Source organism: Bos grunniens, chromosome 16 (assembly GCF_055505025.1).
Source record: "Bos grunniens cultivar Pamir isolate PY7600 chromosome 16, Bosgru_T2T1.0, whole genome shotgun sequence".
Lineage (NCBI taxonomy): Eukaryota > Metazoa > Chordata > Mammalia > Artiodactyla > Bovidae > Bos > Bos grunniens.
In genome coordinates this window covers 4,782,777-4,795,506 of record NC_141180.1, presented here as the reverse complement: position 1 = coordinate 4,795,506, position 12,730 = coordinate 4,782,777, and the positions used below count along the sequence as shown (strand labels likewise).

The window sequence follows — 12,730 nt, the reverse complement described above, 5'->3', positions numbered from 1 at the left end:
AAGAAAATGATGTAGAAAAGAATGAAGGCACCCATTTGGGCTTCCCTGGTGGCTCAGATGGTAAAGAAACTGCCTGCAATGTGGGAGACCTGGGTTTGATCCCTGGTTCGGGAAAATATCCCCTGGAGAAGGGAATGGCAGCGCACTCCAGTATTCTTGCCTGGAGAATCCCATGGACAGAGGAGCCTGGTGGCCTACAGTCCATGAGGTCGCAAGAGTTGGGACACGGCTGAGCAACTAACACGACGAAGGCTCCCATTTCATACACGTGTGTCATTCAAGAGCTCCTTCTAAGTGAAAGATCAGTGGGAGTATAACCGGGTATATGATGCAGGCATAGTAATAGATCGTGGTGGGCTGCAGACAACTTTTCAAGAGAAAAAAAAAATACAGTAATCCTGGTAGTGGTGTTTTAGTTGCTAAGTCACGTCTGACTCTTTGTGACCCCAGGGACCGTAGCCTACCAGGCTTAGAAAAAACAATTAGTTACATTTCGGGACATAGGGATTAAGCTTGCTTGTTTCAGTTCAGTTATGAATTACCAATTATTGAGTCTATGTTGGAAATGGGTGGTATATGCAATGATGAATAATACATGGGATTTACTTAAAAACCTAATTTATATCAAGTAAAATGTTTTCTATTACTATGCAAAATATTAATTTACTTAATTTATTAGGAATTAATTATTTGCTTGAGTTCATCCTTCTTTTCCTATCCACCCACCCACCTCCACAACACTTTAAGTGCAAAGGTACAGCCATGCCTTCCTACAGTATGGCGTCTTGTGTCTGCTCATGAAGCTCCCTTCTGTGTCATTTCCACAGTAGAGCTAGCCTTAGACTTTCATTATTTTCTATTCAGTTACGCTGCCAATTCAAATACGAGACATTCTCTTTCAACTTGCAGAAGAACGTCAGCAACCACGCGTCTCCCTCTAGTTTTCTCTCATTTTCCCGATGTTCTGTACTCAGCAAGGAAGGCTCAGCCTTCATCCCGTGCACACTCGCCACAACCTTCGGGGGTAGAGTTTGCCAGATGGGTCCTGGGAGATGGAGACCCATGGTCCATGTGTGTTACAGGGTGTGCCGGGGAGCTGGGGCGGGTCTGAGTGCACTGGGGCCTGCTAGAACAGTGGGTGCCAGGGCGCCCTGGGCAGCAGGCCACCAGAATCTTGCCCACACCAAAGGCACAAGGGCATTGTACTCGCTGCACTCGGTGTCACACGGCTTTTAGCTGGATAAAAAGAAAATGAAATGTATTCACCATTGTTTCCAAGTTATCAAGTAACCACAGTAACCTGGGTTTTCCCCAAATCTGGCTAACGACCTGCAGTGACCAGACTAGAAAACCATTCTCTCTGTCCAAGTGTGGTGAGCCTTAAAGTGAGCAGGACAGATTTCCCCTGGGGAAAACCTATCAATCAGCAAAGCCAGCAGCATGTACTTACTGCACCATGCAGGAGCTAGGGTTCCAAGTGGGGTCACTGCTGAATACACAGAGCCTGTGTACAGACAGACTGAGGTGGGGAATGTTGTTTCCTGAACTTAAAGAGTTCCTTTGCTAACTGGGGATACAAGTCACCATTTGTGAAACAGAACAATTCAGGAACAACATAAATAAGTGTGATGTCTTAACAGTGATCAGTTCTGTGCCGGCTCAGGCCAGGAGATCAACAAGGACGCAAAGATCTGGGAATGATTCATGGGAACATAGGCTTCTAAGGATGTGCACAATTTGAATATACACTGTAATAAATAAGCTCTAAGAAAGTACCTTGAAGCATCTTTATTCATGCCTAGTACTATATCTCGAGGAGGAAAAGGCAACCCACTCCAATGTTATAGCCTGGAAAATTCTGTGGACAGAGGAGCCTGGTGGGCTATATATGGTCCATGGGGTTGCAAAGAATCAACATGACCGAGCACACACACAGTACTATATGATGCCTAGTACTATAATCATGCCATAAAAGAAGACAATTTAAATACTAGAAGATGAATGTCTTACTCATAACCAAATGTAATTTTTCTAGACATTAGTTCTTTGTGCAGAATTATGACAAAACCCGGAGAAGGCAATGGCACCCCACTCCAGTACTCTTGCTTGGAAAATCCCATGGATGGAGGGAGGAGCCTGGTAGACTGCAGTCTATGGGGTCGCTAAGAGTCGGGCACGACTGGGCAACTTCACTTTCACTTTTCACTTTCATGCATTGGAGGAGGAAATGGCAACCCACTCCAGTGTTCTTGCCTGGAGAATCCCAGGGATGGTGGGGCCTGGTGGGCTGCTGTCTATGGGGTCGCACAGAGTCGGACACGACCGAAGCGACTTAGCAGCAGCAGCAGCAGCAGCATGAGAAAACCATTGAGATCTCCACTATTCAACCTAGTAGCCTGAGTCACATGTGGCTCTGAGCACTTAAACTGTTGCTAGCTAGGGCTGTGATGCACTCAGTGTAGAGTGCATGTAGGATTTCAACAACTTAGGATGAAAAGAGATGTAAATATCTCATTAATTTTTAACCCTAATTACATATTGGAATGATAGTTTTAGTTATATGTGGTTAAGCATAATATATTATTAAAGTTAATTGTGCCTGCTTATTTTTACCTCTTAGTTATAATTTAAATTATATTTTTCACTAGAAGACTTAACGTTACATATGTGGCCCACCCACTTCATACCTCTGTTAGACAAGGCAGGGAGAGAGGCCTGGTATTTAAAGTGTGGTCTGGACCCTCAGCATCGGCACCCCTGGGAGCTCACTAGAAATGCTGACTCAGAAAGTCCACAAGTTCATGAGATCCTGTGGTTTAGATAAGTGACGAAGTGTGGGAATACTGGTCTCGACACTGCTTCGGTACTTCTTTTTTATGATTCACTTTTTATTTGAATTTTTTCAAATAAATGTTTAAAGTCTTTTTGGCATCGTAATCGAACACATATTAGCTGCATAACTTTGGAGAATTTATTGAACATCTTTGAATCTCAATTCCCTCCTTATAAAATAGCTATAATACCTCCAACCCCATATTTTTTGTGTAGGAATTAATGAGATATTTATCCTTAGGAACCCAGGTATTGGAGGCATTTTGGTAATATCAATAGTAAAACTGAAACACTAGTTTATCCTAATTTTTTTCATTCTTATATTGTCCATACTATTTTGGGTACAGCAGAATGAGCTAAAATTTGAAAGTCTGCTTTCACTTATTTTACCAGTTTTCTTTAACCTTACTTCTGTATAACATAATTACTTTAAAATCTGATAAAAATCTAGTGGAAAATAATAAAACTTTCAGGTATCATTTTAGAACAAGAGTAGCCATGTAGCTAAATGATTCTGCAAGATGGTTTTATAATTAATATTGAGATTATGTCTGTTGACACCACCCTTATGGCAGAAAGTGAAGAGGAACTAAAAAGCCTCATGATGAAAGTGAAAGTGGAGAGTGAAAAAGTTGGCTAAAAGCTCAACATTCAGAAAACAAAGATCATGGCATCCGGTCCCATCACTTCATGGGAAATAGATGGGGAAACAGTGGAAACAGTGTCAGACTTTATTTTTCTGGGCTCCAAAATCACTACAGATGGTGACTGTAGCCATGAAATTAAGAGACGCTTACTCCTTGGAAGGAAAGTTATGACCAACCTAGATAGCATATTCAAAAGCAGAGACATTACTTTGCCAACAAGGCTATGGTTTTTCCTGTGGTCATGTATGGATGTGAGAGTTGGACTGTGAAGAAGGCTGAGCGCCGAAGAATTGATGCTTTTGAACTGTGGTGTTGGAGAAGACTCTTGAGAGTCCCTTGGACTGCAAGGATATCCAACCAGTCCATTCTGAAGGAGATCAGCCCTGGGATTTCTTTGGAAGGAATGATGCTAAAGCTGAAACTCCAGTACTTTGGCCACCTCATGCAAAGAGTTGACTCATTGGAAAAGACTCTGATGCTGGGAGGGATTGGGGGCAAGAGGAGAAGGGGACGACAGAGGATGAGATGGCTGGATGGTATCACTGACTCAATGGACATGAGTCTGAGTGAACTCCAGGAGTTGGTGATGGACAGGGAGGCCTGGTGTGCTGCGATTCATGGGGTCGCAAAGAGTCTGACACAACTGAGCGACTGATCTGATCTGATCTGATCTGATGTCTGTTGATCAACAGACACAATAGTGGTAACAGAAAATAACAGAAAATAGTGGTAAGCTGGAACTCCAATACTTTAGCCACCTGATGCGAAGAGCTAACTCATTTGAAAAGACCCTGATGCTGGGAAAGATTGAGGGCAGGAAGAGAAGGGGACAACAGAGGATGAGATGGCTGGATGGCATCACCAACTCGATGGACATGGGTTTGGGTAAACTCCAGGAGTTGGTGATGGACAGAGAGGCCTGGCATGCTGTGGTTCATGGGGTCACAAAGAGCCGGACACAACTGAGCTACTGAACTGAACTGAAGGAGTGGGGAAAAAATAACTTTTATTTTTCTCTTCATTTAGAACATTTTTAGCTTTACTGTGGAATTTCAATTCGCTAGAGGCAAGGACCTAGTAAAATGTAAGTATCCCTTTAAATAAAAGGGGTCATTTACAAGCCTATCCTTATTAAAGTGTACATGGATTATAATAAGGTCAGAGTGCCCAGGCCTGATTAGCTTTAGATGATTTTAATGTCAAAGGGACATAATTAGATTCTCATTGCAATCGTCAGTGATTGACACTTAGTAAAAATGACCTTCACAGTTTCATTCTTTAGTTATGTTTAAGGGTGACAAAGGGCAGGGCCCCTTCTCTGGGGTTCGCGTGTGTGATCCATTGGTCCCTCACGCTGACCCCATCCAGACCTGTGCTCAGGTGCGTAGGCTGTGTAGATGAGGACCCAGAGGCTTCTGTTCTCACGGGGAAGCTTTGAGAGCAAAAGAAAGCTTTGGAGAAGCAGGCCCCGATCTCACGTGTGCCAATGTTAACGATCGGAAATCGTACGTAAAAGGCACCTAGCAAGATGGCACCCATACCCAGGGGATTTAAAATATCTTTGTGGGAAAAGTCCTTGGTGAGTCCACGGACACTCTAGAGCAGGTGAGATGCAGGTGACGCCAGCGAGCTCTAGCGCAGTCTGCTCAGCAGGGAGTCATGCTGCAGAGTTTGCCCGTGAGCTAAGGGCGCTAAATTTGCAGTTGGTGGGTTGGGTCCCTCCTGATCGCAAGGAAAGGTTCTCAGGGATGTGTGATGACAGTACACTTGTACTTCCCAGAACTCAGAAACTAACAACTCTTTCCAGGATAGACATACACTCTCATTTTCCTTGCACTGACTCATTTATTAAGCATGCAAGCACTTACCAGGCACTCGCCATGTGGTGGCACTGTGCTTGTCAGTAGAAGGGGACCAAGGCATCTGTGCTTTGAACTCTGCACTGAAAGGAAAAACAAATAATACTGAGTAGATAATTACTTTATTATAATTTTTATAAAGAACTTTATGTATGTTATCCTTTTTACCTCTCATGATAATAACAACAATATGAATTGGCTGACAACACTCTCGCTCTTACAAGTACTGCTGGGCATTTTATGTGTATTAACTAAATATCACCAATAAAACTGTGGGGTGGGCATCACTTTTATAAAAATGAGAGCTAAGGCACAGAGGTGTTAAGTGTCTTAATACAACTCATACTGTCTGTAAGTGGCAGCGTCAGGGTTTAAACCCAGGTTCCAAAGCCCTTGCTCTGCGGGTCTGTCTCCCTCAGAAATGAGGAGGCACACGAATTCTAAGACCACAGGTATGGGAAACAGCAGAACCAAAATTTAAACCTCTGTCTGTCTTACCACACAATTGTGCTCTTGCCATTACAGTCAATTTGCCTCAATTTAGAATTTAAAACCTGTCTATAGAGATAGCTAGGTAGGAGAGAGAGAATGCCTAGTTTTTTAGAGGCTACAGGAATGCAGAGAAAAGAAACGTCTTAAAGGGCACATCTACTTCTTGAACTGTCCCGTGTGATCCTCTCATCATGTATATCAAAGTGAGCAATTTACCCTCTGATTTGCTCCACTTGATTTTATCAAAAGAGGTGAGAGTGAGAGCTTCACAGCCAGGCTTAAACGGGAATCCAGGTTTTCTTGCTCATTCATCCATTATTCAAGATTCCTATTGATTACCCACCACGTGTGGGCCATTTTGGCTACTTCCCGAATAAAGATGCATCTCCTGCCACGTCCCTTCCCCACCCCCCACCGTAGTCCCAACCCTGGAATTAAAGTTCAGTCTCTGCAGAAAGCCAGGCTCAAGAAAATTCAACCAGCCCCTTCCCTGATGTGGAATTCTTTGATCTGGAAATTTCTCCTCTGTCTCTAGCATTGTTTATAACCTATTTCATTCTAAAGGCAAGTTATTGTGGATAATTTGAAACCCCCAAATCCCAAATATTTGCTATTTGAAATACAAACTGTTATTAAAATGAGCTCCCCTGGTGGCCCAGCAGTAGAGAACCTGCCTACAATGCAGGAGACAGGGGTTCGATCCCTGGGTGGGGAAGATCCCCTGGGGAAGGAAATGGCAACCCACTCCAGTATTCTTGCCTGGAGAATCCCATGGACAGAGGAACCTGGTGGGCTACAGTCCATGGGGTTGCAAGAGTCAGATAGGACTGAGCAGCTAAACCACAGCAACATGACTGAAATTGTTAGATGGTTCACCAAAATGACAGGGTCCATCCAATTTACCATATTTCTGAATAAGGAAGAGACAATAAAATCTGAATAAAAATGTTTTCTTTTGACAGCTGAGTTCAGTTCAGTTGCTCAGTCATATCTGACTCTTTGCCACCCCATGGACTGCAGCACGCCAGGCTTCCCTGTCCATCACCAACTCCTGGAGCTTGCTCAAACTCATCCCATCCAACCATCTCATCCTCTGTCATACCCTTCTCTTCTTGCCTTCAGTCTTTCCCAGCATCAGCTGAATTAAGTCCTCTTTATCAAGTCAATGGTTGTTCCAATTATAGAAATCAACAGTGGCTTTTGAGATCTGGTTTAATATAGAAATCTATATTAACTTCTAAAAATACCAAGGATATAAGCAAAATGTCTCTATAAAGACAGTAGACTTTGTTGTTATTTTAATAAAAACAAAAGTACAAATGAAAGCAATTCACTAACAAATGTTTACTTATTCTTCTTAAGAAAAGATCTTTGACATGACAGGGTATCAGAAACTATTCAGTAGATGTTGCTGGGAAAATTGAACTTATGTTCACAATTCCTCAATTCATCTTTCATTTTTATTTAGGTGAAATTAGGTTAAATGTACATTAAAAGTAGAAATAATATATCTTTAAAGCCTGTGCCTGTATCTTTAAAGGGAGGCCTGGCGTGCTGCCATCCATGGAGTTGCAAAGGGTCGGACATGACTTGGGGACTGAACAGCAGCAGCGGCGGCAAAGCCTGTCCCTTAGTGTGTTAAAGAAGCGCCTGTCCGCAGCCGGCACGCCCTTACTCCCATCCCAGGCAGCACTTTCCCCGGGCCCCGGCCAGGTCTCAGTGGCTTGAGGAGAAAACGCAGTGAAGTATCTGCTGCAGGGCAGTGAGCAGAGGATACTTGGTGTGTAATTGTGGGAGTGCACGTGAGCGCCCTCCTTAAAGGTGAGGCCTATTTTGGACTGCTCATTTAACCCAGATATGAGTAATAACACTAGTCCCTCCTACCTTCCTTCCTTCCCTTCTGCTAACAGACTCGATTCTTAGAGTAAATGAAAATGAGGACTCACCTCAAAAATGAGAGTGCTAATGGGGGGAGTTCAGTTAGGAAATCCTAGGAAAAGACCAAGAAGAGCTGTAATAAGAGAGCCTTTAAATAAAAAACAGAAACAAGGGTCAGTTGTTACCCCTACAAATAAATGCAGGTGGACTTGTACACAGGCCGAGTTTATACAAGAAGGGACATCTTTAAGGTACGATCTTGGCTTTGACTATGAAAACTCACAGAATAGGCACTGGGAACAAAAAAGCAGATCCTCTGAACAGAAAACCCTCATCACAGCTCTCAATTTGCGAGCATTTCTCTGAGCCCCAAATTTAAATGGCACTCGAAATGTACAGTGAGATAGTGAAGATGTTCTTGTGTGAGAGCAGGTTATTTTCTCAGTCTAAACCTCATTCATCTCAGTTTGATCCTGACCGAGTCCAGGTACTTTGTTTAATTTTTATTGGAGTGTAGTTTTTCACAACGTGTGTTATTTTCTGCTGTATAGTGAGGTAAATCATCTCTCTCTCTCTCTCTCTCTCTCTCTGAATATATAGATAGATATTCTCTTGTTTGGATTTCCTTCCCATTTAGGCCCCCACAGAGCACTGAGTGTTTGGCCTCATTGGTTACCTCCTTTATACATAATGTTGCATGTATGTCATGTACTTGATGGGAAAGGTGTCTCTGCGTGTTGGACCAGCCCATTGGTAGTCTCGCTGTGTACATGTGCACTTGGGTCTCTGTTGTGTGTGTATGTTAGTTGCTTAATTGTGTCCGACTCTGTGCAACCCCACCAGGCCCCTCCGTGCATGGGATTGTCCAGGCAAGAACACTGGAGTGGGTTGCCATTTCCTTCTCCAAAAGGAACTATAGAAAGAAAGAAAGTGAAGTCGCTCAGTCATATCCGACTCTTCGCGACCCCATGGACTGCAGCCCGCTAGGCTCCTCCGTCCCTAGGATTTTCCAGGCAAGAGTATTGGAGTGGGCTGCCATTTCCTTCTCCGGTCTCTGTTGCTGCTGCTGCTGCTGCTGCTGCTGTCGTGTCCGACTCTCTGCGACCCCATAGATGGCAGCCTACCAGGCTCCGCTGTCCCTGGGATTCTCCAGGAAAGAGTACTGGAGTGGGTTGCCATTGCTTTCTCCGGGTCTCTGTTAAGTTTCCTCAAATAAAACCCCTGCAGTGACACTGTGTTAGTAAATGACACTTTTTTGGTTATTATTGTTATTGCTCCATTTTCTATTAATCCAGTAACTTTTTCCCAAACAATCTCTAAGCATCTTATGTAACAATAAGAGCTAACATTTACTGACCATTTACTGTGTGTCTGCCAAGCATTTAAATCTAGTGACTTTAGTTATCACAAAAACCTTAAGAAGTGGATTCTACTGTTTCTCCTTCTCTGTAGCTGAGGAAACAGAGGCTGTGCATGCCAGAGCCAGGCCCGACAGACCGTGTCTCACTTCACAGGCTTTGCTTGTCATCCAACACACACACACACACACACACACACAGGCTCATCTACTATGGTCAGCCAGTCTAAACACTGCCAAAAACATTGCTAATAAAAAGTTGATAAAATTTTTAGATTCTTGACTGACGCTTTTTAAATCTGAGAATTACATTTCTGTTTCAGAGATAAGTGTATTAAAGCCATCAAGGACAAAGGAATAAATTGGGAAGATCCCATGGAGGAGGGCATGGCAACCCACTTCAGTATTCTTGCCTGGAGAATCCCATGGATAGAGGAGCCTGGCGGGCTACAGTCTAGGGTCGCAGAGTCGGACATGACTGAAGCGACTTAGCATGCACAAATGCTGAGTAATCTTAGAGATGTTAAAATGCTTTTCCCTGAAATCACCTTGTGGTATGTCATTGCTCCAAATAAATATATTCTTATAACTAAGCTAAATTACCCATATGGCTGTTTTCCAAATCAAATTATTAGAAAGTAAAAATACCCACACATAAGTAAATACTAATGTTTGTGTGCTTATAGTCTTTAAAACTGGTCAAGTTACTTTTTATTTCTTAGCAAATATACATTTGTTTGCATATATACTTATATAAATGTATATTTATATTAAAATATATACATTTATTTTAGCCCTAGCAATACCAAAATAGCAAATACAAAAGAATTACAGAAACTCTCCGAAACAGTTCCTTTTCCCCTGAACAGCGATTTCAGATTGCTCTTCAGCCTCCTGGGCTCCCCGCAGGTGTCCCCAGAAAATCTGGGGGCTGAGTGGCTGGGCTTGAGGTCTCCTTCCTTCTTCACACTGAGCTGCTCCTCGCTGCAGTTCTGTGTGTTGGGATTGCTCACGGCATCTTCCTTGGAGGAGTTCTGCCGCACTTAAGAAAAAAGGAAAAGTCCGAACTCCATTATTCTGGAACTTCTTACAATATCCAGTAGATGGCAAACTTTACTGCAAGAAAACAGCTGGGCAGCCTCTAAAGTGGTCTGAGGATAGCCGTGACACTTCACGTGCAGTAAGGTTTTCACACGGTGACCAAGGCTCACATGAAGGTTGGGAACAGCATCCTCCTCCTGCAAAGTTTTCCTGTGTGTGTCCATTTCACTCTTGTTCTAAAGGTATTATCATTATGAGAATTATTTCATTGTTCACTGAGTGTACACACAGTGTACGTGGTACACTGGAGTAATGTATACACGATGGATTCTTTTCCAATTCAGGTGTACAAAAGTAGAACAATCATAACCCTTACATCGTGACACTCCCATCATTTGTCTCTGCATATTCCGCTTTCATTTTCTTAGTTGGCTATTTAATTTGTTGTTTTTACTAAGGCAGTAAATTGCAGTTCCTTTCTATATTTGAAAAAAACTATTTTCTTTTTGACAGGCTATGCTCTTTGCTTGTTTAGTACAGTCAGTACAGTCAGTTTAGTACAGTCAATTAATAACGCCTAGGCTAGTGGTTAAGACTTTGCCTTCCAATACAGGAGGTCCAGTGGTTTAAATTTTGCCTTCCAATACAGGAGGTACGGGTTCAACCACTGGCCAGGGAGCCAAGATCCCACATGCCTTGTGGTCAAAAAACCAAAAACTATAAAACAGAAGCAATATTGTAACAAGTTCAATAAAGACTTTAAAAATGGTCCACATTAAAAAATCTTAAAAAAAAAACAATGCTTAGGTCACAGTCTGTGGGCTTCTCAGGTAGCTCATTGGTAAAGAACCCAGCTGCCAATGCAGGAGACTTGGGTTCGATCCCTGGGTCGGGAAGATCCCGTGGAGGAGGAAGTGGCAACCCACTCCAGTATTCTTGCCTAGAGAATCCCATGGACCAAGGAGCCTGGTGAGCTACAGTCCATGGGGTCATGGAGAGTCAGACATGACTGAGAGACTGAGTGCACACACACGCACACACACACACACACACACACACACAGGCTGCATTTCTAAGAGGGCCTATTTGCATCTCACCTAGGGCAACCCATAAACCCAGGCAGCAAATGGTGCCAATGACAACGTGACCCCCAGAGAAGACCCAGTAAAGGGATGTGCTTGATGGACCATCTGGTCGTGCAGCAGCACGGAAAACAGAACCTAGAGTGCTCAGGTAAGCAGGCCAATGAGCGTGTGTGTGTCTGTGTTATAACTGTTCCTGTTTGGCTTTGAAAAATATTTTTATTACATTTATTCAGCCACACTTTAAAAATCACTAAGGGTTATAAGGGGGACAACAATACACTTCTTACCACCTCCCCTTCAATTCCAGCTTCTCACTCTCAGCATGCAACTGGAAGCAACTACTTGAAACTCTTCTAGATATTTCTTGTAGTTTTCATTTGTATATTTTAAAATAATAGGCTAGGCTTTATTCTTCGGTTTTAGCTGCTCGCACGATCGCTTGGAATTCTGCATATCCTGACATAACTTTAAGCTCCATCCTCCTCTTCTCCTTGACCCCTCATGTCCTCCACGTTTTCTCTGGTGTCTCATTTTGAAATTCTTCCTTGACTGTTCCTCTAGGTCCCTTTTTCTTCTACCTCCTGTTTCCAGTCTCTTGGTAAAACTCTTTTGTGGGGGTGAGGTGGGGGAGATTCTTCTCAACTTTCAATCACTCAGCTGAATTTTTAAATGTCTGAGACTCACATTTTTAATTTCTTGTTTTCTGGAAGTTTATTTTTATAACCCTTCTACTCATTTCACTGCAGCTATATCCTTTCCGACTCTTTGAAAATAGTAATTCTCAAGTTTACATAAATTTTGCTTATCTGCCTACACTGTCTCTGCCTCTTCCAAGTTACATTTCTTTAAAACAATGTGTGTTTTTGTCTTTGTGTTTGATCTTAGTTGGAGATTTTCCTCAAATGTCTGAAAATCTCATGCAATCTGTTCATACATAAGAAGGAAGTACTATTGTTTCTTAAGCTGATTAATAGAATCAAAAACACTCATTTATCATTGTTTTTTAGAGTATAATTGAAGTATAATTTAAAGTATAATTAAAAAATAACTCTCTACTGAGCACGTATGCATGCCCTATATGCTTACGTACATTCCATATAGTGGTTCTTATTAAAGCTGTTTGAAAGATCTTTCTTTATGTGCTAGGGTTTACAGCTTCTTAGGATTTATTCTAGAGTGGTCCAACTGGGTCATTTCAATAGGTAACATTCCGCATCAGTATCTGAAAGTATTTTCACTCAGGCTTGTCAAGAGAAATAATTCCCTTTCCTGCTTGGAATATACATCTGGCTCCTGGCATTGTTAGAAATGAATTGAAAATGAGGCTGGGGGGTGTCTCAGAATTCTGCATAGACACCCACTTAATTCTTCCACAAACCAGACTCAGCCCCACCCACATCACCCATGCCTCTGAATCTGCCTTCGTGGGGGAAACACCTGCAGTTTCCTAGGGTGAGAGAGAGAACAAGAGCATCTAACTGCTCTCAACCAGTTTCCCAAACAACCTTCCTTTTCTCAGCTCCACTTGCTTGATCATTT

The 12,730-nt window shown here is 42.6% G+C and overlaps 1 protein-coding gene and 1 long non-coding RNA gene across 5 annotated transcripts in view; one reads left to right on the top strand and one right to left on the bottom strand.

Annotated features, from left to right (window-relative positions):
• CRB1 (crumbs cell polarity complex component 1) overlaps window positions 1–12,730 on the top strand; it is a 265,536-nt gene that overhangs the window by 95,437 nt on the left and 157,369 nt on the right. The window contains exon 2 of one of the 3 annotated variants that reach the window (XM_086343217.1): window positions 11,208–11,339. The exons of the other annotated variants lie outside the window; for them this stretch is intronic. Within the exon in view, the coding sequence (XP_086199343.1) occupies window positions 11,279–11,339 (61 nt within the window). The 5' untranslated portion in view covers window positions 11,208–11,278. The remainder of the gene's footprint in view (window positions 1–11,207; window positions 11,340–12,730) is intronic. 3 annotated transcript variants of the gene reach the window in all.
• On the bottom strand, window positions 1,133–5,962 carry LOC147356068 (uncharacterized). 2 transcript variants are annotated; one of them, XR_015143017.1, is made up of 3 exons: window positions 5,837–5,962; window positions 5,348–5,421; window positions 1,133–1,236 (listed from the first exon to the last, which is right to left on the bottom strand). It is a non-coding gene; the product is annotated as an uncharacterized LOC147356068 (long non-coding RNA). The 2 variants fall into 2 exon arrangements; XR_015143018.1 differs by lacking the exon at window positions 5,837–5,962 and adding an exon at window positions 5,507–5,648.